The sequence below is a fragment of the Lynx rufus genome, unplaced genomic scaffold (assembly GCF_022079265.1).
Source record: "Lynx rufus isolate CCGP_SWC_20201006 ecotype Redwood Valley unplaced genomic scaffold, mLynRuf1.p SCAF_11, whole genome shotgun sequence".
Lineage (NCBI taxonomy): Eukaryota > Metazoa > Chordata > Mammalia > Carnivora > Felidae > Lynx > Lynx rufus.
In genome coordinates this window covers 28,514,641-28,538,151 of record NW_025814825.1, presented here as the reverse complement: position 1 = coordinate 28,538,151, position 23,511 = coordinate 28,514,641, and the positions used below count along the sequence as shown (strand labels likewise).

Sequence of the window (23,511 nt, the reverse complement as noted above, 5' to 3'; positions counted from 1 at the left end):
CATTATTGACTGGTTAGGTGACAGCATGCACAATACCCACTGTCTTCAGATAATCCCCTGACCACAGTTAGGGGCCAGACTTGCCTCTGTGCCCTTTCAAGTTTTTGTGTGCCCAGGACCAGCATCTGGCTGCACCTGGAAATGCTGTGGGGGTGGGGGTGGGACCTCCCTTCCTCCCAGGACTCCAGCTCCAGGGCCAGGTATGGCTCTGTAGAGCCCAGTGTCACCTGCAGCCTTGGCTATTTCCAAGGCTCCCCCACCTTCTCTGCAGCTGACGCTCCCCAGATCTCACCCTCAAACTCTGCTTTGCTGGTGGGCAAGGGTTGAAAGGAAGCCCCACTCTTCCATTCGCCGACTGGCCGCAGTGTATTGAGAAGTCTTTCTGGGAGCCATCAGGCAGGGTGCCATCATGTGGGGTGAAGACAAGCCATCATGCGGGGTGCTCTCCAGGGTTCCGCTGGGTCCTTTGCCTGGATATTTGCTTTCCCCCGAATTCTCTCACTGTTGCCCAGAGATGTTTTTTCCCCAGTCTCCTCCAAAGGAGAAACAAAGATTCAAAGGAGGCAGGAGCCTGAATGTGGAAGTAGAATAGAGTGTTTCTACTTCCTAAAGCTGGAAAAGCCCGAGTGGGGAGCACAGGGTAGAGGAGGGACAGGGTCGTCCTGGGGGTTGGAGAGGAGGGGGTCGTTCTTCTTGGGCAGCCAGGGAACCAGCCCCTGAGTGAGGAGGGAGGGTGCTGCCTCCCACCGACTCCACACACGGGGGTGGGGCCATGGAGGGACCACTTCTGCCCTCACCAAGGCCAAAGCACAGAGTCACTGGGATTGTCCTGTGAACGGACACACCGCCACTGGTGCGTGATAAACCAAGAGAAACGTTGGCCACGTGGAGGCCAAACAGAAGAGTAAAATCTTATGGCATCCAGAGCTCTTACAAAGCATTAGTACTCCAGTAGAAATTTTGAAACTTCCAACAGAAAAACAGGCATGGAATGAGAAGCCCCGCCCCCCAAAAAAAGAGCCCCCAAAGAAATATAATACAATATAAGCAATATAAGTGTGGCAAACTGTTTAACACCATATAGTGATTTAAAGAGAGAGAGAGAAGAGAGCATAGAAAAAGATGTCTTTTATGTGTGGCTTGTCAGACTGTCAAATTGTTTTAAAAGTTTCCCGTTGCCTCAGTGAGCATGCGGGAAGATGTCCAGGTACCCGGCCCACCGGGATCTTCCGCTGTCCCCCTGGTCCCCGGGCTCCTGACTGTTCTCCATGAGGGTGGACATCCTGCAGGGGTGGCAGGCTCAGAGCCAAAGGCAAAGAGGGATGAATAAGTGATGGGTTTCTGGGCACAGGGAGGCAGCCGGGATTACAGTAAATGAAATCGGAACAGCAAGGCCTTCACTCACCAGCAGCTCTGTACCGGCGTCTTCTCTAAATGATCTCCTTTTGTGCACCCAAGCCGTAGTTTCATTATGGCCCATTAAACAGCAATAATTAAAACAAAATATATTGGATTTGTTTATCCTGGACTTCATAAGGATATGAGGTTTGCAATGCTGGCGGGGCAGAGCTAGGACTATAGGGCTTATAATTAGCAAGATAATTAAGGAGAAGTTCTCAGCAGCAAGAAGGTACATTTCTCAGGCATCAAACTCTGCTGGTGGTGGAGAGTCCTGGCCTGGAGAGTCCTGGTGGTGGCCAAGGGGACCTGGGGCTGCTGGAAGCTGGTCCAGCCAGGGGGAGAACTGGGGTCTCTTCAGTCAGCAAAATGCTGTGCACCAGCCAGGTGCTGTTCTAGACTCCGGATGTACCATTAAGCTTGCATGCCAGCAGGGAGATGACACTAAACACGTGCCATTAAAACTTGTGAGAAGGTGTTGGGGCCCCCGCGGGGCTCAGTCGGTTAAACCACCAACTCTTGATTTTAGCTCAGGTCATGATCTCACGATCGTGGGTTGGAGCCCCACATTGGGCCCTGCACTGACAGTATGGAGCCTGCTTGGGATCCTCTCTCTTCCTCTCTCTCTGCCCCTCCCCAGCTCTCTCTCTCTCTCTCTCTAAATAAAGATTTAAAAAATTCTTTTAAACTTGTGAGAAGATGTTGATGACTAAAAAAAGAAATGAAGGCAGGAGAAGAGCAGAGAGTTGGGGAGAGTGGAGCTGTGGTGTCCCTAGAAATCTCTTGAAGAGCTGACTTTGAGTTAGGGGTGGATGAAGTGCGGGCCAGAGCCTGAAGGCTTCCCAGACAGTGAGAAGGGCAAGGACAGGGTGGGAAGACTGGCCAGGTCGAGGGTTTGGGGGGGGGAGGGGGCGGCTGGGAGGGCTTCTGGAGGGGCTTCTCTGATGGACCAGGAAGCTGACTCAGTGGTGTTTCCTGCTGTAAAGGAACAAGCTACCCCCCTTTGCAGCTTGGGGCCTCCTGGTGGCAATTGTTGGCTCTGGCTGAAATCAGTAGGGTGATTCTGGGTTGATTGGCTCCCTGTGACTTCAGGATAGTGGCCATTTCAGAAGTCGCCCATCTGCTTGGTAACTCTCAAGGAAAGCGGAGATCTGAGAGAATTGGACTAGAGGAACTAGGAACGCAGAGACCCTCCCCACTCCACTTCCCTGCTTCCCAAGATGCACTTGCCTAGGATATCCTCACCCGCCTTCCTTCCACTTCCCCAGTCTCCTTTTGAGGCACTCATGGCTCTAAATCTGAATTTAGATTTTCATGGAGTTTATGGTGTTGACCAGTGATTCAGGAAGTAGGGGTGTAAACAGAGAGCCCCATCTGCTGGTGGCAGCTTCCTCTAAGACCCACCAAAGTTGTGGAGTGGGTTTAAGGGAGGCCCTCAGGACCACTACTAGATGAACCTGTTTTGGGAAGAAATCAGCCAGGGGCCTGGAGTCTTGACTCTCCTGGATTTGACCTTGTGAATATCTTTCTCTCCAGCCCTGAGAAAGAAAGCTCTAACCACCTGCCTGTTCCAGGACCTGCCTCCATAGCATTCCAGCCCACATCCCAGTGTCCTTTTGCCTAAGGTTTCCTGATTGTGACCTCTGCCCCCGACCAGTGCTTTTACCTAAGAGTCTGTCTGGGGGGATCAGGGGCTCCATCCAGACTTCCATCCCCTGGCAAGGGGGTTCTCAGCAGTACCTGACATTCCAGACTGGCAGGGGCTGGGGGTGCCAGGCTGGTCCCTTTTTAAAGGATGGAGACCTCAAGTGTGCTCAAGGCAGAAGGAAAGCCAAAAAGAAAAATGTTTAAGTGGGTATGACCTTTCACAGAAATGAGGAGAAGTGAGAATCGCTCTTTTGAAACTTAAGTATGCTTATTCTTTGATAATTTGTCTACTGAAAATTTATCTTCAAAAAATAACAATAGGTGTATGATCCCACAGTAGTCCCCAAAATAAGATAGTGGCAGTAACTGACAGTTGTCTCCCATTATCTATTCCCCCTGTTCTATCTAATGGTAGAAGCTGCCCTATTCATCTGGCACAGGGATGTCAAGATAAGAACTGTTTCTAAGGCTAATGGATGGGTGTGGCCACGGTTCTGGCCAATGGGAGAAGAGCAGAGGTAACAAGTGCTCCATGTAGACCCTGAGAGGGCTGTGCCTCTGAAGGAAGGATGTGTCACCTACCCTCCTTTTCCACCCTCCCTGGTGACTGCAATGCTGATCTGGGGAGGGGTCCTCCTGAGCCATGGGGACAAGGACCACACCCGAGGAATAGTGGAGAAACCAGGTCAGGGGGAGCCTTGCCACCTCACGGAGCACAGCCACCTTACCAGACTGGACGTCCACATAAAAGGGAAATAAACTGTCTTGTTTAAGTCACTATTTCGGGTCTCTATTACAGCACCTGGACATATGTCTAACTACCCGTATAGAACCTCTAAGAATATTGTGAAACATTCAGTGATATCGAAAGATATTCACAATATTACTAAGTGAATAAGAAACTAAAAGACTGGGTAGTGGTACAATCCTGGGTTTTTTTTTTTTTTGTTTAAAAAGTATGCATACAATAAATTTATGTAAAACATGATAAGCTATATAATAACATATTAATGATTATCTTTCGGTTGTGAGATTATTGATGGTTTTAGTTCATTGTCTTATTGATACTTAAAAAACATTTTAACATTTCATTTATTGGGGCTTTTAGTTAGCTAAGCATCCGACCCTTGATATCAGCTTAGTATGTGATCTCACTATTGTGGGATTGAGCCCCGCGTCGGGCTCTGTGCACTGAGTGTGGAGCCTGCTTGGGATTCTCTCTTTCCCTCTCTCTCTGCCTCTTCCCTAGCTTGCTCTCTCTCTCAAAATAAATAATAAACATTTATAAAAATGTTTAATTGATTGGTTGATTTTTCCTTTAGACAACTTTTTCTGAAGAATACAATAAAAGGAAAGTCAGCCATAAGCCCACTAACTTAAAAAAATCTATCTAGAAAAAAAAAATCTAGGGGTTGTGAATTCAGATGCCTTCAGAGGTCAGGCAGAAATCATTGTGTGAAGGGGCCATGGCTGGTTGTGTTCTGTACAGTTGTTTTCAATTTTTAAATAATATAAAATAAAGCCAATATCAATTCTGGTCAAACAGAAAAACTCTCATAGCCAGGTGGCAACCTCTGCATACAGTGAGAAATGAGGGTTTCTTTCCCCTAAACCCATTCCCCACTCTGACCTCCCCCATCTAAACACTGTTTACAGCAGAGAGGAAAGGAGGTAGACATCACTTGGACAGAACAGAGTTTAGCATAGGCAATGCCAGATGGAGGCAAGACTTGGGACGGGGGCAGAAGGGAGAGGGAGATAATGGGAATACCAGAGAGGCAGGCATGCTGGGGTCTTGACAGAGGAGCAGAAGGGGCAGGCTGTTATCCACTCCCCTGCCCACCCCCATTTACCTTTATGAAAGAGAGACCCCACCTGCTAACGACCACCACCACATCCACGGAGCATTTTACCACTTCATAAACAACTTCTTCTGAGATGGGAATCATTTCTCTTTTGCAGATGGGGAAATTGATGTTCAAAAAGTCAGATGACTAGAGAGCTGGAAAGTAGCAACAGGGATTTTGGATGTGAAATGCCATACGCATTCTACTACCTCAGGCTGTGGAGTGGGGAGACAGAAAGCTGGAGAATGGCTTGTGAGTCAAGTTTGGCAAGACAGCTTAGGAGAATGCTCTCATGCTGTTGTACCTTTCCTGCAAGACGGGACAGCGCATCTGCCGTGCTCTGCAAACTGTGAGTCACTTACGACCATCTTGGAGGTGACCGCTGTGACTGCGAGGTTTGCGGCACGGTTTAGTAAGAGATACAGGAGAGAAAGGACGATTGATTGGCCCTTGATTCATGTACTTATTTATGCCCTGACTTGTCTGAGAGAGCATCGAAGGACATAAGACAGCACTGCAGGGAGAGGCATTGATCGCCAAATGTCTGTTCATGTCTCTGTCCTGGAGACTTGAGCCCAGAGATCTTGCCTTCTTCATCTATGCACTCAACGGGTCTTACTGCGTGCCTATTAGGTGCCAGGCATTGGGCTAAGTGCTTAGCATCTCATGGTAAGCCCACGCTGACCTGCTCTCTACCTTCATGGCATTTATAGTCTACTTTGGGAGATAATATTAGCAAACACAATACAAAACAGCAACACACACATATATTAAAAGGTTTTAAGTACAGTGAAAGAAAAGGTATCTCTTTTCTCTTGCCCTTAGCATAAGGCTGGCACAAACATGGTTCTCAGTGAGCATCTCTTGAGGGAATAGGAGGGTGAAGGAGAACAGGAATGTTGGGGCTACAGGATGGACATGTGGGGGGTTGTGCTGGGGACCTCCACCTTCCCTGCATCCCTGCTTTAGCTGTCCTCCTGCAGCTTCTGGAACCCATTCCTTCTGGCTGGGACTTTCTGAGCCTAGCTTCTGGGGGGCTGTGGGAGTAGCCTTGGTCAGCTGGGGTCCTCTCCAGGGGTGCAGCCTGCCACTGGAGGCCTGGCTTTGGCAAGCTCCAGTACAGCAGTTATGAGAAGCTTTCCTGACATATTAACCACCTAGGTCTTTGGGGTCTTGTTTACAGGTGCATTCCCTGAATGTTACCTGGCATGAAACTGGTGCTCCACAGTTATTTGTGGAATGAATGAAGAAATAAATGAGTAGGCAGGTAAATAGAGAAGGCTCCCAGTGTGTCCCAGTGTGTGGCACTGAGCTTTGCTCCTTGCCTGGCTGGCCCGTGGAGCCCTGTGGGCTAAATGGCAACCAGGCTGAGAGGTGGAAACTGCCTGCACCAGCCTTACTCAGACATCAGTCAATTTCCTTCAATAAATATTTATGTTGGGACTTAAATATATTCTGAGAGTCTGCTGTTGGATGAGGCTGAGGCCGGCAAGAGAAGAGGGAAGCAGTGAGTGCCTTACCGCTAGTGTGTGCAGAAAAGTCCTGCTATGCACACTCATGGCCTGGCCATGCTAGTCAAGGTGATGGCTGGCCAAGTCACAAAGGTGACTGGCTGACCAAGTACTGCTGGACAGTACAAGGAGAGCCGTGGAATGGGCAGGTTAGGGGGCAGTATCCTGGAGGGGTGGGTTCTAATCATGGGCAGAAGCCGACTGGTCAAAGGGAAGAGGAAGGGTCCTACAAATCCAGGTTTGCAAGAGTATCACAGAGAAGTCACAGTTATGAAGTACCTCCTTTGTGTGTGTGGACAGAAGACCGAGGTTCAGGTCCTCATGGCTGGGACACATAGCTTTACAGACAAGGAAAAGGGAATGTAGGAAGAAGCCAAATTTGACCCCAAGTCCACCTGATTGAAAACCCACTCCTCTCCCGCTATAGATGTTGACATAATTCAAGTCTGTTAGAAATTGGAACGCTTTCATTGTGTTTACTAATCACTCATGTAGCAAACTTAGTTCATTTCTTCAATAGTCATTTCGATTAAATTCTGCACATTTATTGAGCACTTAGCATGGGCAATTGACTGTATATTTTGTTTCAAGAGAAACACGCCCGATGAAAGAGAGTAGCAGACAGCACTGGGCTTGGGACTGGGAGGGTTGGACTCCAGTAACGCTTCTGCTGTTAGGGGCTACTGCACCTTATTCTCTCTATGCTCCCGTTCCTAAGATTCTACAGCTCTATTTTATTTCACTCTTATGGAGAATTGTTGTGCACCAAAGAGCTGACCTTGAAAGTTATTTTTCCTGGGTTTATTGGTGAGGTAATGTAGACTTGGAGACTGAGATCTTTCTTCTATTTTCGGCTGGATCTTATTTGAGATTTCCTTGGATTGGTTTCATTTTCTTGTTAGCAATTCATTATTACATTTTTAATAATCGTCAGCTAGACTCACCAACTGAATGTTTATTAAATGATTTTGCTCCAAGCCAGTGACTCTGGTAGATCCATCAGAGTAGTCCTGGATGTTGGGATCTTAGAAATGGAAACTGTAGGTGTACCTGTAGGACATATCCCAGACTGATGTGTGATCTAGTCCCCCCAAATTCTCACTGCAGCTGGAACTGGGGAGTGTGAGGCTGAAGGCTGATGCTGAGCCCCGTCAAGATTCCTGGACCACCTCAGGACAGAGGGGAGACTCTCTGAATAAGAGGGTGCTTCTCCATCTAAAGCTGCATGAGGATACATGAGTGTGAGACCCCACCCCCAGCTGCGGGTAGCCTGTATTCTGACAGCTGTCCTTTCAGAAAGCTCTGTAGGGCATGGAGAGAAGTCCCAGTGAATCCAATGCCTTTTGGTGTGGTACCAGATAGTGCCAGTGTTTTTTCTCCCTGCTATCTCATCTCCTTTGCTAGCTAGAATCTCTAGGGACTGGCTCCCATGACCAAAAGCTCAGGTCTGCGTCCTCTGCACCTAACACAAGTAAGTTGCTAGGTATGTTTTTGTTGAATTGGGCTGAATTAAACTCTGAAAGTTCAGAGGCTATGGACTGTTTCCCCTCCCATCCTAACACTTGAGAAGAAGCCCTTATCAGTCTGAAAATTATGATAGACTCATACAGAATTTATGTCTGGGGTAGGGAAGTCAGATGCCTGCAGGAACCAGATGGGTCACACAAATGCATAAAGTGACCTGGGGAAAAGTAGTGTGGAATAGTGGGGCTTGTGGCCAAGCAGAGTTGACATGCTCAGTCTAAAGGCAGTCCATTTGAATTTCTAAAAATGTTCTGTTGGCCAAATAAAATACCCCTGATCCAGCTTAAAGGCCTTTGGTTTAGGTTTTCTGGGGTGTGCTGGGTGAAGCTCAAAAACCTGACAATGGCAGACTGGCAGATGGGTAGGATGAAGAACCTTGGAAAAGCTCTCCCAGGGTGGTCCTGCTTTCGCCCAAGTTAAATACAAGCCAACTTCCAATAACCAGCTGTGATGGCCACAGGACAAAGTCTATTCCCACGTGGTTCCCAGGGAGTCTTACAGCTCAGCTCAAAGTTGCCTAATCCTGGAAACACCCAGAAAAGGAGTGTGCCATCTATTAAGTACTCAAAGCAGCACAGGGTAGCACCTCTCCAGGCATGTGCCCCCTAGGCATGTGGGTTGTAGTAGTGGCAAGGCAATAATAACAATAATGATAGAACAGTCATGGCTGGGGTTAAGTGGTTGCCATGTGCTGGGCATTGTTTTCAGCACTTTTTCCCCATTCCCCTTTTTTTTAGAGGAATTTTCAACGCACAGCACAACTGAGCAGGAGGAACAGCAACAGTGCCCCTACACATGCACAGCCTCCCCATTATCAACAACCCACTAGAGTTGTAGGTTGACACATCGTAATCCCCCAGAGCACAGTTTGTATTAGGGTTCATTCCTGGTGTTGTCCATTCTGTGGGTTTTGACAAAAGTATAATGGCACGTACCCACCTGTAGTATCGTCCAGGATAGTTTCACGGTCCTGAACATCCTGTAGCACTGTTTTTAATTTCCTCATCAGCACTTAGGCATTTTTATCCTCCTTTCTCAGAGGAAGTCACGGGGTTTCTGAAAGAATGAGTGGCTGGCTCAAGTGCACCTCGGTTATGAAGCTAGCACGTGGGCCTGGTCACGTGCAATGCTTTCTTGTCTTGGGAGGATTAGGCAACTTTGAGCTGAGCTGTAAGACTCCCTGGGAACCACGTGGGAATATACTTTGTCCTGTGGCCATCACAGCTGAAGTTATTGGAAGTTGGCTTGTATTTAAGTAGCTATTACTTTCACATGACAGTAAAACTAATGAATGATAGGAAATCTCCAAGATAATAAAATGCGTATCTATCCCATGTTGTATATATATTTTTTCTGTTCATTGTTCCCTGCTCATCTGGAATTTCAATTAGCTGCTATTTTTTTTCCACATATTCTATCTAATACGTTTAGCTAACTTGAGTTTTCTCGGCAGTCTCCAAAACTACAAAATGACAATAGATTAGCTGACAAGTAGAAATATGTGGTGTCCATACTGAGTATGCATATGCTTTACCTTCTGCCTTGGGAGAACTGTATGGCCACTGGGGATTACACTAGGGAGGCTTTAAAAAAATTCAATAACAAAACAACATTACAAATCACCCAGACCCTTTTCAAACACATAATTAGGAATTCAGTGTGGTTTTTTTCCTCCTTGAAAACTGAAATATTGTTATGGTTAAAAAAAATTTTTTTTAATGTTTATTCATTTTTGAGAGAGAGACAGAGCATGAGCAGGGGAGGGGCAGAGAGAGAGTGAGACTCTGAATCTGAAGCAGGCTCCAGGCTCTGAGCTGTCAGCACAGAGCCCGATGGGGGGCTCGAACTCACGAACTGTGAGATCATGACCTGAGCCAAAGTCAGATGCTTAACCGACTGAGCCACTCAGGCACCCCTGAAATATTGTTATTGTTTTAAGCCATGTTTACTGAAATTGTTTCTGCTAAACCAAGTTTTAAAAGGAAAGTTGGGAAAATCTCTTCCAAGCACAACTAAGATGTCAAATCCAACGTATGTTCGTGTATTTGGGCTCAAAGGATGTTGACCGTGGTATCTTGAAACATTTCTCCACTCCTAAAGACAGACAGACAGAGCAAACCCTAAGAAATGAATACCGTGTGTGATGTTTGCGACATCAACCTGGAGTCTCAAATCCCTACATTTTCTAAGGATTTGGGATTCTTTTTAGGAATCAATTTAAAATAACTCATAATTCAACTGAAAGACAAGTAGGGCTTTCAGATATAGATGCTCTAATTTCCAGCATTTTATTGCTGCTCTCAGTGTTTTTGAGATGACAGTTTTCCCTTCACAGAACAAGCTTAAAATTAGAAAAATCAAACACCCATTAGAGAAAGCAGATTTACTCTGCTATTAATTGATGTAGAGATGTAAAGCTCCCATCACCCAGGCGGGAGCCTCGCCCATCCCCTACAGACATTTTCAGGGGCCAGTGGGTCAGCAGCAGCTTACTCAGCCTAAACAGGAGCTGTCTGTCTGTCTTTAGGAGTGGAGGCTTGAACTTTCGGTAGTAGAGATGCCCTCACTGCCAGGGGCGGGAGCCGCATCTGCACACAAATCTTAAGGTGTGTGGGATACTTTCTTCCCACTTTATTTTTTAAAAAGTGAACAACCTTGAAAGTTGAACAACCCACCCTATTCTGGCTTCTCTCCGCTCTGCTGGACAGGAGGTAAAGAAGCACGGACTGTTTGGTAACCAGAAAACGATTCTTAGAGGGAATGGAGACTGCGGCTGCTGTGAATTAAATACGGAGAAGAAGGAGCATTGAGGACCAACCACAGAATTGTCTCCTTCCACAGGCTGGAAGCAACCCAGGTGGGGGTGGGGAGGGCCTGCTGTGTAAGAATCTGTTGAAATATGACCCGTGGTTTTAACTTTAAATAAGCATTTCCGTCCTAATAGAAGCCCCCTCTAATGTCTCCTGCAGCTTTGATTTTGGAACACGTCACATTCCTCATTAAAGCAATCACTGTTAAAACATAAAGCAACACAGGATTTATTTCTTCATTAAACTGATGATCCGTATATGAAGCCAATTAACATTATGAGTCTGGTGAACATCAAGTGTAAAGAGGTTAGAGAAAATTAAAAGCAGTCACCTTGGTCTTTAGATAAAGAAAGTACACTTTTAGGCTGTAAATTATCAGAGTGTCCAAGCGGGACAGATCGGTGAATTTGGTTAATTGAAAAATACATTTTACCGCACAAGAATTAAGGAAAAATAACCTTTTCGTTTCGAACGCCCTTTTTGGTGGGGGAGGGGGACGGTTGCGAATGCATATTGGTCACCTCCGAAGGCCGAGTGTCAGAGACAATCGGAAGAAAAAGGGGACTCGCGTCATCAAAGTTTGTTGTAGGCTTTCGTTTCTAGGTTGCTTGGCTGTGTGTTTATTCGCTGTTTTGTCAACAGAAAGGAGCCGGCCTCGCGGCTCCGGGAGAGGAACGTTGGGAGAGGCGAGGCGAGGCGAGGAGAGGCGGAGGGTCCTGAGCTGGCTACGAGCCCCGCGCGAGGTGGGTGTTTTCCGGGAGTCCGGCTACTTGTCCACCCCGGGGAGACGGCCAGGCTCGAGTCGGGGACGCTGCGAAGGCCATGGTCAGGCAGCGACGCGCCGCGGGCGGCTTCCAGGCTGGAGCCGAGAGACAGGAGCAGCGCGCGGGGTGCGGAGTCGAGAGTTCGGTCCCTTCTCTGAGCGCTGAGCGCGCGTCGCAAGTAACTTCCGCAGGTTTGAACCGGGAGAGGATTGGTCTCTCAAAGCCTGGGATCCTGCAGGGCGGGTCCCACTGCCGCGCAGCACAGAGCCCCAGAGGGGCCCGCGGGACTGGCCTCTTTTCCCTCCCGCAGCCCCAGAAGGTCTGGGGCCGCTGTCCAGGGTTCTGACTGGCTAGGAGGCCTGGGGAGTGCGCTGCCCGCAGACCCAGCCAGGATGAGCCTGTCTACTTCCCCGGGACCTCTCTGGGCCTTGATAGGAATCTGCTTCGGCGGATGTGAGGGATGGAAAGCTGAGACTGGGGCTTGGACTTTGTTGGCTTTGGGGGCCAATGCGGCGCCGGGCGCCTGGTGCCGCGGGTTCCCGCACAGATACTCAGGTGCGCCTGGAGCATCTCGACCAAGCCCTCCCGGATACCTTCCTCAATTCGCTTCATGGGCACCAGGCTCTTGGAGCTCACAGCGCGCGCAGACGGGGAGCTGCCGCCTAGGGCAGATGGGAGCCCGAGGGGGCTTTTGGCAGACCCGGGCACGCAAGGGTAGCCTCAGGCTCTTTGAAAGGTCTCCAGAGAGCCCGGATCCTCTGGGCGACACAGGAAGTGACAGAGATAGCGCGCCAAGCTTCTTGGCCTGGGTTGACGGAGGGTCCGCTCTTGGGGCTCCAGCCCTCTCTGGTTGAAGTGGCAACGGCGCTCTCTGCTGCCCGGCCAGCCCCTCTGGCTACCGCACCCGCCTCCCGGTCCTCTGGGTGTGTTCCCCGAAGCCGGCCGCCTGACTCGGTGTCAGTGGCCCTGGCGGAGCTGTCGCCGGGGCTCTCTCCGTTCTGAACTGAGCCAGAGTTTCCAGCGGTTTCTTCCTAGTGGCGCGGCCGACTCCTCGAGCCAGGGCGGGCCGAGCCCAGGAGGGGCCGCTGAAGTGCCCTGGGCCCTAAACTGCCTCCGCTGGAGCGTTGCCGCGTCTTCCTCCCAGTGGTTTTCCGAAGGGTTGTCCACCGGAGTCCCAGGGCCCCAGCACTCGCTGCCTTTCAGCTTGGCGCGCCTTGCCCACGGCGGGTGTCCACGTGTGGGGTCGCCAGGCCTTTTGTTTCCAACGCACTGTGTCTTTAAGATCAAGGCTGGAACCCAGGCGGTGCAGGGACCCGACCCACCGCCTCGCCAGGGCTCCCGAACGCAGCATTAGAATGTTTATAAAATATTCAATTTATGCAGTCTGTCCAAGAAGCCATCGTCCCAAAATAAAATCAGCAGTCTAGACGGAACACAGACACCAAACTTATCAACAGTTGTCTGACTTGCCTCTTCTGATGCATCTTGAGTGGGTCATAATACCAACTTTATTTTCAGTGGTGCATAAATTAATTACACGCATTTAATAACCAAAATATCATTATATTCCCCCTTTAATATCATAAAGGCTTTCCGCCAGGGAAGCACTTAATAGTGCAGGGGGCCGTAACGGGCTATTATCCTGGTGTAATGCTATTACAGAACCAATTATGCGCCATTAGACTTGCTTTTTTTGCAGTTTATGTGATTTGATCCAATCCCGCGCCCCTGACTTGAAAATTTCAGCCCGGTACTTTAGAGTTTAATTTTCACCCAGGCAGAGGGAAGGGCGGTCTCTCTCCGCTGAGTGTCTGCCTCGAATGCATTTTAAAAGTAATTGCGAAGGGGTCCCACCGCATATCATTTGCATGGAGAAGCGAACATAAATTCAGGGACCCCTTGCTGAGAACAAAATCAAACTTTCCTTTTGTACGGGCGCTTGGAAAGGGAAGCCGTGTGCAGAGTCCCCCCAAAAACCCATCCGGAGGCTACAATTAGCAGCGCTTTGTCAATTCGCAGCCCGGGAGTCTCCAGGCCTGACAAGGGCGAGCCCATATCCAAGCTTTTCACGGAGAAAGAAGGTTTGAGTCAGAGGGGACTCGGGGTTGGTGTGGGTGGAGTGTTCAGAAAATAATGCCTTTTTGGGGGTGGTGGTAGTGCTGGTTGTTTCTATCCTCTTTTAAAAGAAGGAAAACATTTCTGATGTTTGCTGAGAAATGATGGATTTTTTTTTAACACCACGTGGGCCATTTGTAAGGCCCAATAGACCTATCCAAGTTACTCGCTGTAGACAGCGCTGGAAATAATCAGATTAAGGCCAATTATGCGTGAGATTATAAAGGCGAGTGCTGAGCCGCGGCGCGCGCTGTAGACAGACAGCAAGACATCTGGCCACTTCCCGAGTCACTTTTCTGGTCCTGCGGGCGCCAGCCGCGCCGAGCCCCGCCCGCTTCCAGCCGAGCCCAGCGTGCGGACGGGAGGCAGTCACGCTCCGGCCTTCCTCGCCCGCAGCCCGCCGAGGTACGCGCGGCTCCCGACCCACTCACCCGGCCCCGCGCGTCCGGCCTTGGGGCTCGGCTGCCTTCCTGGCCAGGGCTGCAGCTCGCTCCGATGCCCTGGCGCGTTTGCTGGACCCGGCTGCGGTGGCCTGGGTGCAAAGCTTGAGCGGGGGGGGGGACCCCTGAGAGCCGGGAGCCAGATTTCCCGGGTTTGGTGTTGGGGCCGAGGTGGGGGCATGGCTGTCCGGGAGGTGGACCCAAACGGAGGGGCCGTCCCAAGGGGACCGGGCTTGAGGTGGGGCTGCCACGTCCCCTCCAGTCCCCACAGTGGACTTAGGGCGTTGGGGGGGGGAGGGTGGTTTCCAGGAGGAGGACGCCCAGTGCGCACTAGGGCCAGTCCAGGGCGCGGGCGGAGTGAGACTTAGATTCTATCGATGCTTGCCTTGCAGCCAGGCCGGAGCTACGCGCCCCTTGTCTGTCCAGCGGTTACTCTCCCCGGGCCCCGCCGTCCAGCTGATCCGGCCGTCGGCGATGTTTTATTTCCACTGTCCGCCACAGCTAGAGGGTGAGTAAGCGCCGCGCCTGCGGCCGCTCCGAACGGCCGGTGCTGGCCAGAAAGGGCCAGAGCGGCGGTGTGGCAGGTGGGTGGTTGGGTTCCTGCTCCGCTAGGGTCGCAGCCTCTGGGCGTTGGATACGGGTGCCCCTGGCCTCCTCCCTACATCCCACTCCAGCCTTCCGCCCTGTCACCACCTGCCTCCCACCTCCCTCCCCGCCTGGGCCAGTCGGCCCCGGGCTATTGGCACAGCAGGGACCCGCCGGTCCTCCCAGCACAGATGCTGGTGTCACGCCTCTAATCGGGTCTCCCCCGCCCTGGGGGCCGCATCAATCTTTCACGGTGTTTTGCAAACATCCAGAAAAGCCAAGGTAGACTAGGGAGTTGGCCCGCATCGTCTGACATGGACCCTGAGCCCGACCCATGGTAGTTTGCTCCCACTTGGAGCACAGGGCAGTGCTGCTCCGGGAAGCTGTAACGTCTGTCCTGGTCCACCGTGGCTCTCTGGATCTAGGTGGCCCTGCGCACCCCTGCACCCCTCGAGTGCCCTGGCTTGGCTCCTCCCTGTGACTCACTGGATTTCCTGATCCCAGATGCCAACCACGCCCCACTCCCAGGGGGAGCCCCGTGGCCAGGGTTTGAGACTTTGAGGGTCTCCAGGCCTTAGAAGAAATTTTGCCTCAGGATCCCTTGTGTGGTCTCTGCACTGGATTGTTAGGTGGAAGTAAGTTTGTGAGAAGGGGACAGCTTGGCTCTCTGGTGCCCCCACACAGGGCCTGGGGGACCCCTAAGCGCCGGCGTCAGACAAATGCAAAGCCACACATTCTGGCCTTTTAACAGCATCTTCCTCAGAACAAGAGTCTCAGCCATGCACTATTAGAACTTTTCTAACTGGGAACAATACCAGGCTAGGCTTTGACAACCTACTCCTATGATTTATTTGTGGGGTGGGAGAATGTTGGAGGCCAGGACGTTGAGGGAGGCATGGGGGAGGGCAGAGGTGGTGAGGCACTGAGGGACCCGGAGACATCCGAGGACACTAGTCCGCCTTTTCTCCAGTTACCTAGAGCAGTAGCTGAGCCTCAGTTGGCCAACATGCACAGGGATTTCAGAAAGTTTGTTTTGTCTTAACCGTGGAAGCTTTTAAGAATTCAGTAGAATTTTCTAAAGGAGGCTAAGGATCAGTGTTTAAGCCCTGCTAGCTCGGGTCAGCATTCCTAAGAAGGGGAGACCAGACACTTGCCTACGTTTCATGTCCTTTAATCTCCAAGGACCCACGCCGATCTGCTTTATGAAGAGGTTAAAAGGTGCACTCCCTGACATTGTACCCCAGGTCCGGAGGGGGGATTTGAACTGACTGACATATCGCAGCCTACTCTTCTGGTTAAAGAGGGGAAGGCAAAGATTTGGGTATTTGGCAGGTGGTGGGCTGCTTGGATAATTAAGGGGAAGCCCTGTCCGCAGGGTGGGTTGCAGAAGTCACTTAAGGAGGGTCGTGGCCCGGCCTTATCATGGCTTCCGTGCACTGAACTGTATGCTGCTCACCCTTCCTTCCCACCTCACCCGAGGCTCATCCCACCTCAGTGCTGATTCTACGACCAGGAGAAAAGGGGGCGTGTCTTTAAGAACCTTTTTTATCCCTTTGAAGATGTCTTCCTGAGCCAGTTTTGCAGAAAGTGGTGTTGTATGTTAGTCTAATGTTGCTGGGGAGGAGGTGATCTGCGGCAGATAGAAAGGCCGAGAACCGACCTTTGGAATATGACATCTCGCTCAGGCTCTCAGCTTTTTAATTTTCATTTCTTATTAATCTAGAGAGGCATAAAGGAGAAAGCAAGGCATGACTCATAGTCTCACTTCTGGGATTCTACTGATATTGAATTAAAAAGTACTGCATATACCTGCTAAGGAAATTCAAATAGAAGAGAAAACTGCATTCAGAAGTGAAATCCTCCTTCCACCTCTTTTCTAAAGATACTCTCTATTGTTGGTTTCTTATGATTCCTTCATGAAAAACACCCCCCCCCCATGTGTTATGCTTTATTTGTGTTGAGATCATATTGCCGTATCATTTCGGACTTTGCTTTTTTTTTTTTTTTTTTTACTTTGTAACCTATATTTTGGGGATTATTCCATGTCAATATATACAGATCTACTGATTTCTTTTAAACAGCTGTGTAATATTCCATTATATGTTGTACTGATGGGAACTTTGGCTGTTTCCAGTAGTTTTTTTCCCCCTTATTGCCATGTTGCCAGGAATGTTCTTCTTTTTCTATTTTGGAACACTTATTCACAGATTAAATATGTGTATGTGCCCTTAAATTTTTGATGAATATTGTCAAATTACCCCTCTAATAAGGCTGCACCAATTAATGCTCCTACAAATAGTTAATGAACACACACATTTTATTATACCGTTAACTGTACTGGGTAACATTATGCATCTTATGTTTGCCAGAATGGTGAAAATAGCAGTTCATTGTTCTGTTTTGTTTAATTATCGGCAAGGTTTAACATTTTCATAGTGTTATCAACACGTCTACTTATTTTTAAGTAAAAAGTTTCTTCAGAGGTTTTCCTCCTTTCTGTTTGTTTTTATTCATTTGATGGACCATCAGTCTTTTTTAGGATCCAATTTGACATATGATGTTTCACCTACAGATATTATGTGTACGCATTGTGAAACAATTTAGGACCGGCAGGTGTAAGTTAGAAGGCTGAGGCAGATAACGATTGGAGCATCTCAGAGTCTGTATTCTGTCCTCGCCAATCAAGTGCTTTGTTTCAAAAGGAGACAGTTTGGTTTCCGGCAAAATACTGGAAATAAGACCGCTTTGAGGCTGTCCTTTTGAAGTTTCCAATGAGGGGAGAGGAGAGAAATATTTGTAACTGGGGTTTTTAGGAAGAGTGCAGTTTGGACAAGAAGATGGAACAGAAGGCTTCAGGGAAGCATGGGGTATTATGGCAAAGGATGTGTGTGGCACTGTAGAGCAGGATAATAAGTAGGAGGGACCCCTGTTAGTAGATAGAATTTTAAAGAGCCCGGAGAACCTTGCTTCTTTGGGACTCAGGTCTTTGTGAGGGAGGTTGCTTGTGTGGCTTGCCGGCTGCTAATGCCAAACACGCAGTGATTCTGAGACCAGAGCCCATGGCAGGTACAGCATGCACTGGCTAATGGGAACTTGCTCATTTGTTTTTCTAAGAGGCCATTGTAGACTGTTGAGCACATGGTGCATATTTGGAAAATGATGTGAATGCATGTTTGGGGCCAAACTCTGTTCTGGCTTGGGAGGTTGCTGGGGAGGACGGTGGACAGGACGCCTTTCTTTTCAGGGAAGTGGAGAGCAGTGGGTCCTTTATGAGCCTGGGGAGAGGGGAGAGAGTGGCCGTGTCTAAGCCTGCTTGGAATTCAGGACAGTAGCTATTGGTGCAGACCTCTTGTTAATTGACATCAATATAACAGATCCACTATGGTGCTGATGAGCTGTGACCAACGGTAATTAATATTCATTTATAAACTTCTTACCTCCTCGTGTCCTGAAGTTCTAGGAGAAACGTGCAGTGAAAGCTCTTGGTGTTTTCTTTCCTCCCCCACCCCCAGCTGTTAAGCTTTGTTGTTTGTAGAAACAAGGGAAAGTTAACTAACAGGTAAGCAATAGGGAGCCGTTGAGGCTTCTATGAAAGAGTCAGAGGTAGGTAGGGGATGAGATAAAAACACAGTGGACAGAGGTGCAGCTGGAAACCAGAGGGCAGGTGAAGTCTCTGCCTCAAGCCAGTGATTTTTCCTGGCACAGAGTCCGGAATTTGACAAGAAGGCGATTTGGCCATCCCGGGGGGAGTAAGGTTGCCATCCGCCCTATGAAATAGGCATAGTTGGGCCTGAAGTCAAAGGTTATTGGGAGAGGGAGAGAGCAGGAGAGAGTAGAAAAGAAGGGGCCTTCATGAGAGCAGCAGAGAAAGACGCTCTGGGACAGACGGGACTATGCCTGGAGGTGCCTCCGAATAGAGCAGGTGTGTCCGGGGTTGGTGTGAGAACAGGGAGGTCCTCTGCTCAGGCTGATTCAGTTTGCTCCCAGTAGGCACTGCACCCTTTGGCAACCACTCTCCAGGAGATTTCGATGATGGGTTTCTGCGCAGAAAACAGCGCCGGAACCGGACGACATTTACTCTTCAGCAGGTAATGATGGCGTTCCCTTTCTGAGAGTCGGCTACTTCCTGCCTCCAAAAAACCCAGAGTTTGAGCAGCTCTTCTTTGTGTTTTAAAATAAAGCCAACTATGGTAACTGGATCGTTCTTGAACACTCTATGTGTCAAGAAATCTGTCTGGGGAGAGGGCAGGTGATTTGGACTTCACGACGCCAGGCAGTAAGTGAATCGGTAATAATGATCGCTCACATGTGCCTGAAGTTTGGGGAACGTTTCCACATCAGCAATATCATTTGAACCTTGAAATCACCCTTTGAGAAATGCAGGTAGGACATTCTTATTCCAAGTAGAGAGATGGGAAGACCGGGGCCCCCAAAGTTGTCTGATTTGTAGAAGGTATTGCTGTCCATAAATGGAAGGGCTAGAACCGGGATCCTCATAGTGTGTTTCCTGGACCTGGGCTCTTTCCCTTAGGTCTGTGCCACCCCTGGGGCAAACTGGGAGCCGTCGGGAAAGTAACCCAAATACCTCTAGCTTGTTTCTGTGGGACTGGCACAGTGAGGACCTCTGTTAGTTGTTTCTATTCTCCTCTGTCTTATGGGGAAAGCTGTGTGGGTTGCTCTGATTCGTAAGGCCACTCTTAGACTTTGATTCCTATGAAGATATGTAAATGGAAAAGCAAATGAATATTTGTGCTTCTCCTCTTATTCTTATTTCTTGGGGGAGCACCGATGTTGTAAGTCTTAGCTCCTCAGTCATCCGTGGTTAAAATTTTAATTCTGTGGCGTCTTCTCGAAGAGCTCTCTTCTCCCTCCTCCTCCCCTATTTCATCCTCGAAACCACTTCCTCACGGCTCCTAGCAAATTTGAACTATGCATCTGCCTCCTCTCACCTAGCCGCAGCCTCTCAACGGTAAATATTTTTGCCTGTTACCAGCTGGAAGCTCTTGAGGCAGTTTTTGCCCAAACACACTACCCTGATGTCTTCACCAGAGAAGAGCTGGCCATGAAAATAAACCTCACAGAAGCCAGAGTGCAGGTAAACCTTCTTTTTAATTATTTAACTCTCTAATATTAAAACTGGCAAACTTTTTTTTTTTTTTTGACATCATGACTGCAGAGTGCACATTTGGCCAAAGAAAGCAAATGAAGACTATCTGTCATTTTCATGATGCACTTTAATAACATCAACATAATGTGGAATATTAGATTAGGTTGATTAATCGGTCATTCATAATTAACTAGTGATAATGTTCTACACTAATTTGTCCGCGTCTCTAAGGTACTAAATTACATCAATGCACATCCATTTCCTTGCTTTGGAAAAAAAAAAAAAAAAAAAAAAGAGCTGAGATGCTATTCTCAAAGCAGCTCTGACCGCTCTGGGGTAAGGCCGGTCAATTGCAGAGAACTGTGTTTTCAGATGGGAACAGGGTAGGGTCTGCTTTCCAGAAATTGCATCATGTCCAACTTTTCCCCTGGACGTGGACTTTTTCAGCGAAGTGGATCCGAAGAACGTGTGCAATTTAAAAATCTTTAAACAGCAGCAGCGAAAGGGCTGCCTCAGAGCTGAGCACGGCTCACGGTGGCCGTCTCTAAGCAGGATTTCTTTCTGGAAGCCACGCGGTGATTATGTTTAAGTGCACAAACCCGTCGAGCCCAGCAGATGTGCCCGAGCGCGGGAGGAACAGATTCGCAGCGCCGCCTCTCCGGGAGAGCTATTCTTTGAGCACAATTATATATTCATTTTATTTATGGGGTTTCCTCCATGCTGTTTCTGTTCTTTTTTATGTAGGGGCTTGGGGTTAAGACTATGCAAAGATCTAATTGTAGGAAATATAATAGTTTGCTTTTGGTTCCCCTGGGTCATGTTAGTATCTCTTAAAAACCAATGGCTGAAGAGAGATAATGGAATTCTGAGCAGTAAATTGGGGGTTGTAAACAAATTATTTCCCCTATAATCAGATTATGTGATCCTGATTATTAAATCTGAACATGAATCATTGGTCATATGCGGGCAAATTAAACTGATTATTATTTGGAAATGAAAATCTCCTTTGGCCAGGATGTTGTCTATCCCTTCTTTATTTAATGCCAGCTTGCCAATAGCTGCCTAAAGACTGAACTGCAAATTGAGATAAATGACACAATTATTGAGCATTCAGAAGTGGAAGATCATAACTTCTCCCTGAAAGGTGCAAGGGTGAGATAGGGGTGGTAACAATTAAAGCGGGGATTTGTTGTGCCGGCTGTTGTTGGCTATTATGCAAACAGACAATGGCTGTGAAGTATTTGTTTCGTGAGCCTCCGTGTGGGGACGTGGGCCTCGGTGGCGGGAAGGGAGATGTGTTTACATTTATACCCCTTGCTCATTCAAATATGATTAATGTTCTATAAAGCAGGGTCTTAATCGAAGCTGATGTTGTCAAACAATAACTAAATAGGGAAATAAACGACTCCATCATGCTCTTTCCTCAGAAGCAGGCGAACTGTCAGTGCAAAGTCATTAAAATATGATAATGAAAAATAGCTCAATTAAATGTTGTTATAGCTGTGACCTTCATTCAATTAAGACACAAGAAAGTGTCTGCATTTTGCTTTGCATTTAACTGCCCTAAATTTAGAATATAGATAAAATCATTATTCAATGGTTGCTGATATGTGCAATTAAAAGCCAACTCGATTAAAAACGAAAGAAACCCAGTTAGAGGAGAATGAAAATTCAGAAGTGGGGTGGGCTGGCAGAGGGCTTAGCCCCGGGACCCAGGCTCTCTTCTGGGCCAGCGTGAGGCGGAGGAGGAGAGGATTTCCCCCCGGGGGAGGAGGAGGGAGGTCTAGCCAAAGCTTTTTTTAAAGCCAGGCATGGTTCCCCAGGAGAGGAGGGAAGAGGTTTTGCTGGGTAAAGAGCAGCAGAATTTCACTGACCTCTGGGAACACCTTGGGCCCCGTCTGCCTGGCTACCATGAGTCTGGCCTTCTGCAGATGCCGTCCTGATTGGCAAAGCTTGAAGATTTCCACACCAGTCTCTAAGAAGGCACTTAAAGCAGGTGAATCATAAGCCTCCTGCTAACCTGAGGGTGGCAGGGATAATGCTACCTGATGTTTACTGAGTGACTGATTGATGGCTGTGTGTCGGGCACAGTGCTCAGTGTTTTTCGTGCCTCTCTGTGCTAACAGTGCCTGGGGGTGGCCACTGTTATTACCCCCAAGGAGTTTGGGTCATGGTCCCTAGACAAACCACTGGTCTTCAAGCTGTGTGTCTGCCACTTACCACCTAAATGACCTTGGGCCAGTCGATTAACCTCTCTGTGCTTAATTTTCTCATCTCAACAGCAGGGATAGATCTACCTGCCTTATAGGGTCGGGGTGGATTCTAAACCAGATTCACACTAAACTAAGGCTGACTCCAGAGTCAGTGTTTCTCATGGGTGTGCTGGGCTGCTGGTCATGAGCTTGTCGTGATGTGTAAGAGATGATTTCAGGGTTAAATCCCAGGTTTGAGGACAGACACCCTCAGGTGCTTAGGAAAAGCCGCCGGAAGAGTGAATATTTTTTTTTTTTATGAAATTTATTGACAAATTGGTTTCCATACAACACCCAGTGCTCATCCCAAAAGGTGAATGAGTATTTTTGATGAGGAAACCCCAGGGCAGTGTTTTACAAACTGCTTGGATGATGATTCCCTCACCTCCCTCCTCCCCAACCATAGGAAGTACATTTCACATCAAATAAATGCCCTTGAATACATTGAGCATTTCCACAAGATAACACTTGCACCCTTTCTTGGGCCATGCATTTGGCTTCTTTCTGTGGTTTAACCGTCATTTAAAAAATGCCTGTCGTGCCTCCTACACTGATCTTCTGACCCCTCTCTGGGTCTGAAACTGCAGTTCAGAGGGCACTGCTTTGGGAGATCTTTTGGAGAGAGGAGGCTGTGTCCCCCACACCTGCTGCAAGGTGAGCAGTGAGCGCTGGGTACGGGAACCAGGCATGTGAGTTTCGGTCTGGTTCTCTCCTCCTGTCTTACTTTCTGCCTCCATTGCGTATGCATTTCCACTGGGGACTCAGGTTTGGTTCCAGAACCGAAGGGCCAAATGGAGGAAAACAGAGAGAGGAGCTTCCGACCAAGAGCCAGGAGCCAAGGAGCCCATGGCAGAGGTGACACCCCCGCCTGTGCGAAACATCAACTCCCCGCCCCCCGGGGACCAGGCCCGGAGCAAGAAAGAGGTCCTGGAAGCCCAACAGAGGTGAGGCTGGTGGGGCCCTGGGGCCTGGAGGCTTGGCGGGGACACAGGTTCGGGAACTCAGTGTGCGTTTCTTTCTCTAGCAGCCTGGGGAGAACTGTGGGTCCCACAGGACCCTTCTTCCCTTCTTGCTTGCCGGGGACCCTCCTGAATACGGCCACGTACGCCCAGGCTCTGTCACACGTTGCCTCTCTGAAAGGTAAGCTTCGTCTCTGTTGGCTGGCAGGGCAGGGCTGGGGCTTTGCTGGCTTGCCACTGTCTCCAAGGGGGTGTGGAGATTGTGCGGTCATCCCGTTTTCTCAGTTCCACCCATCGTTGTACCTAGGGCTGGTGCAGCTCCTTTTCTCCTGTCAGTCACAGCCAGCACCCTGCAGAGCATCTGTTTCCTAATGTGCTGTCTTGTTTGATTTCCGCATGGCCTGAGATTGCGGGTGAATGTCTTAGGTAACCCTGCACCTGATGGGGAATGTCTGAGCGGTGGTTGTTTCCGAAGAGACCCCTCCATGTTCACAGGCTGCTCCTTCTCATTGAGCAGTTTTGGGGGTTAACCTGCAGCTCATGGGTGAGGCC

At 48.9% G+C, this 23,511-nt stretch overlaps 1 protein-coding gene across 1 annotated transcript in view; it reads left to right on the top strand.

Annotated features, from left to right (window-relative positions):
- Positions 1-14,530: 14,530 nt before the first annotated feature.
- DRGX (dorsal root ganglia homeobox) overlaps positions 14,531-23,511 on the top strand; it is a 30,285-nt gene continuing 21,304 nt past the window's right edge. The window contains exons 1-5 of the mRNA XM_047072628.1: positions 14,531-14,564; positions 18,632-18,729; positions 19,635-19,736; positions 22,766-22,944; positions 23,028-23,140. Of these exons, the coding sequence (XP_046928584.1) occupies positions 14,531-14,564; positions 18,632-18,729; positions 19,635-19,736; positions 22,766-22,944; positions 23,028-23,140 (526 nt within the window). The remainder of the gene's footprint in view (positions 14,565-18,631; positions 18,730-19,634; positions 19,737-22,765; positions 22,945-23,027; positions 23,141-23,511) is intronic.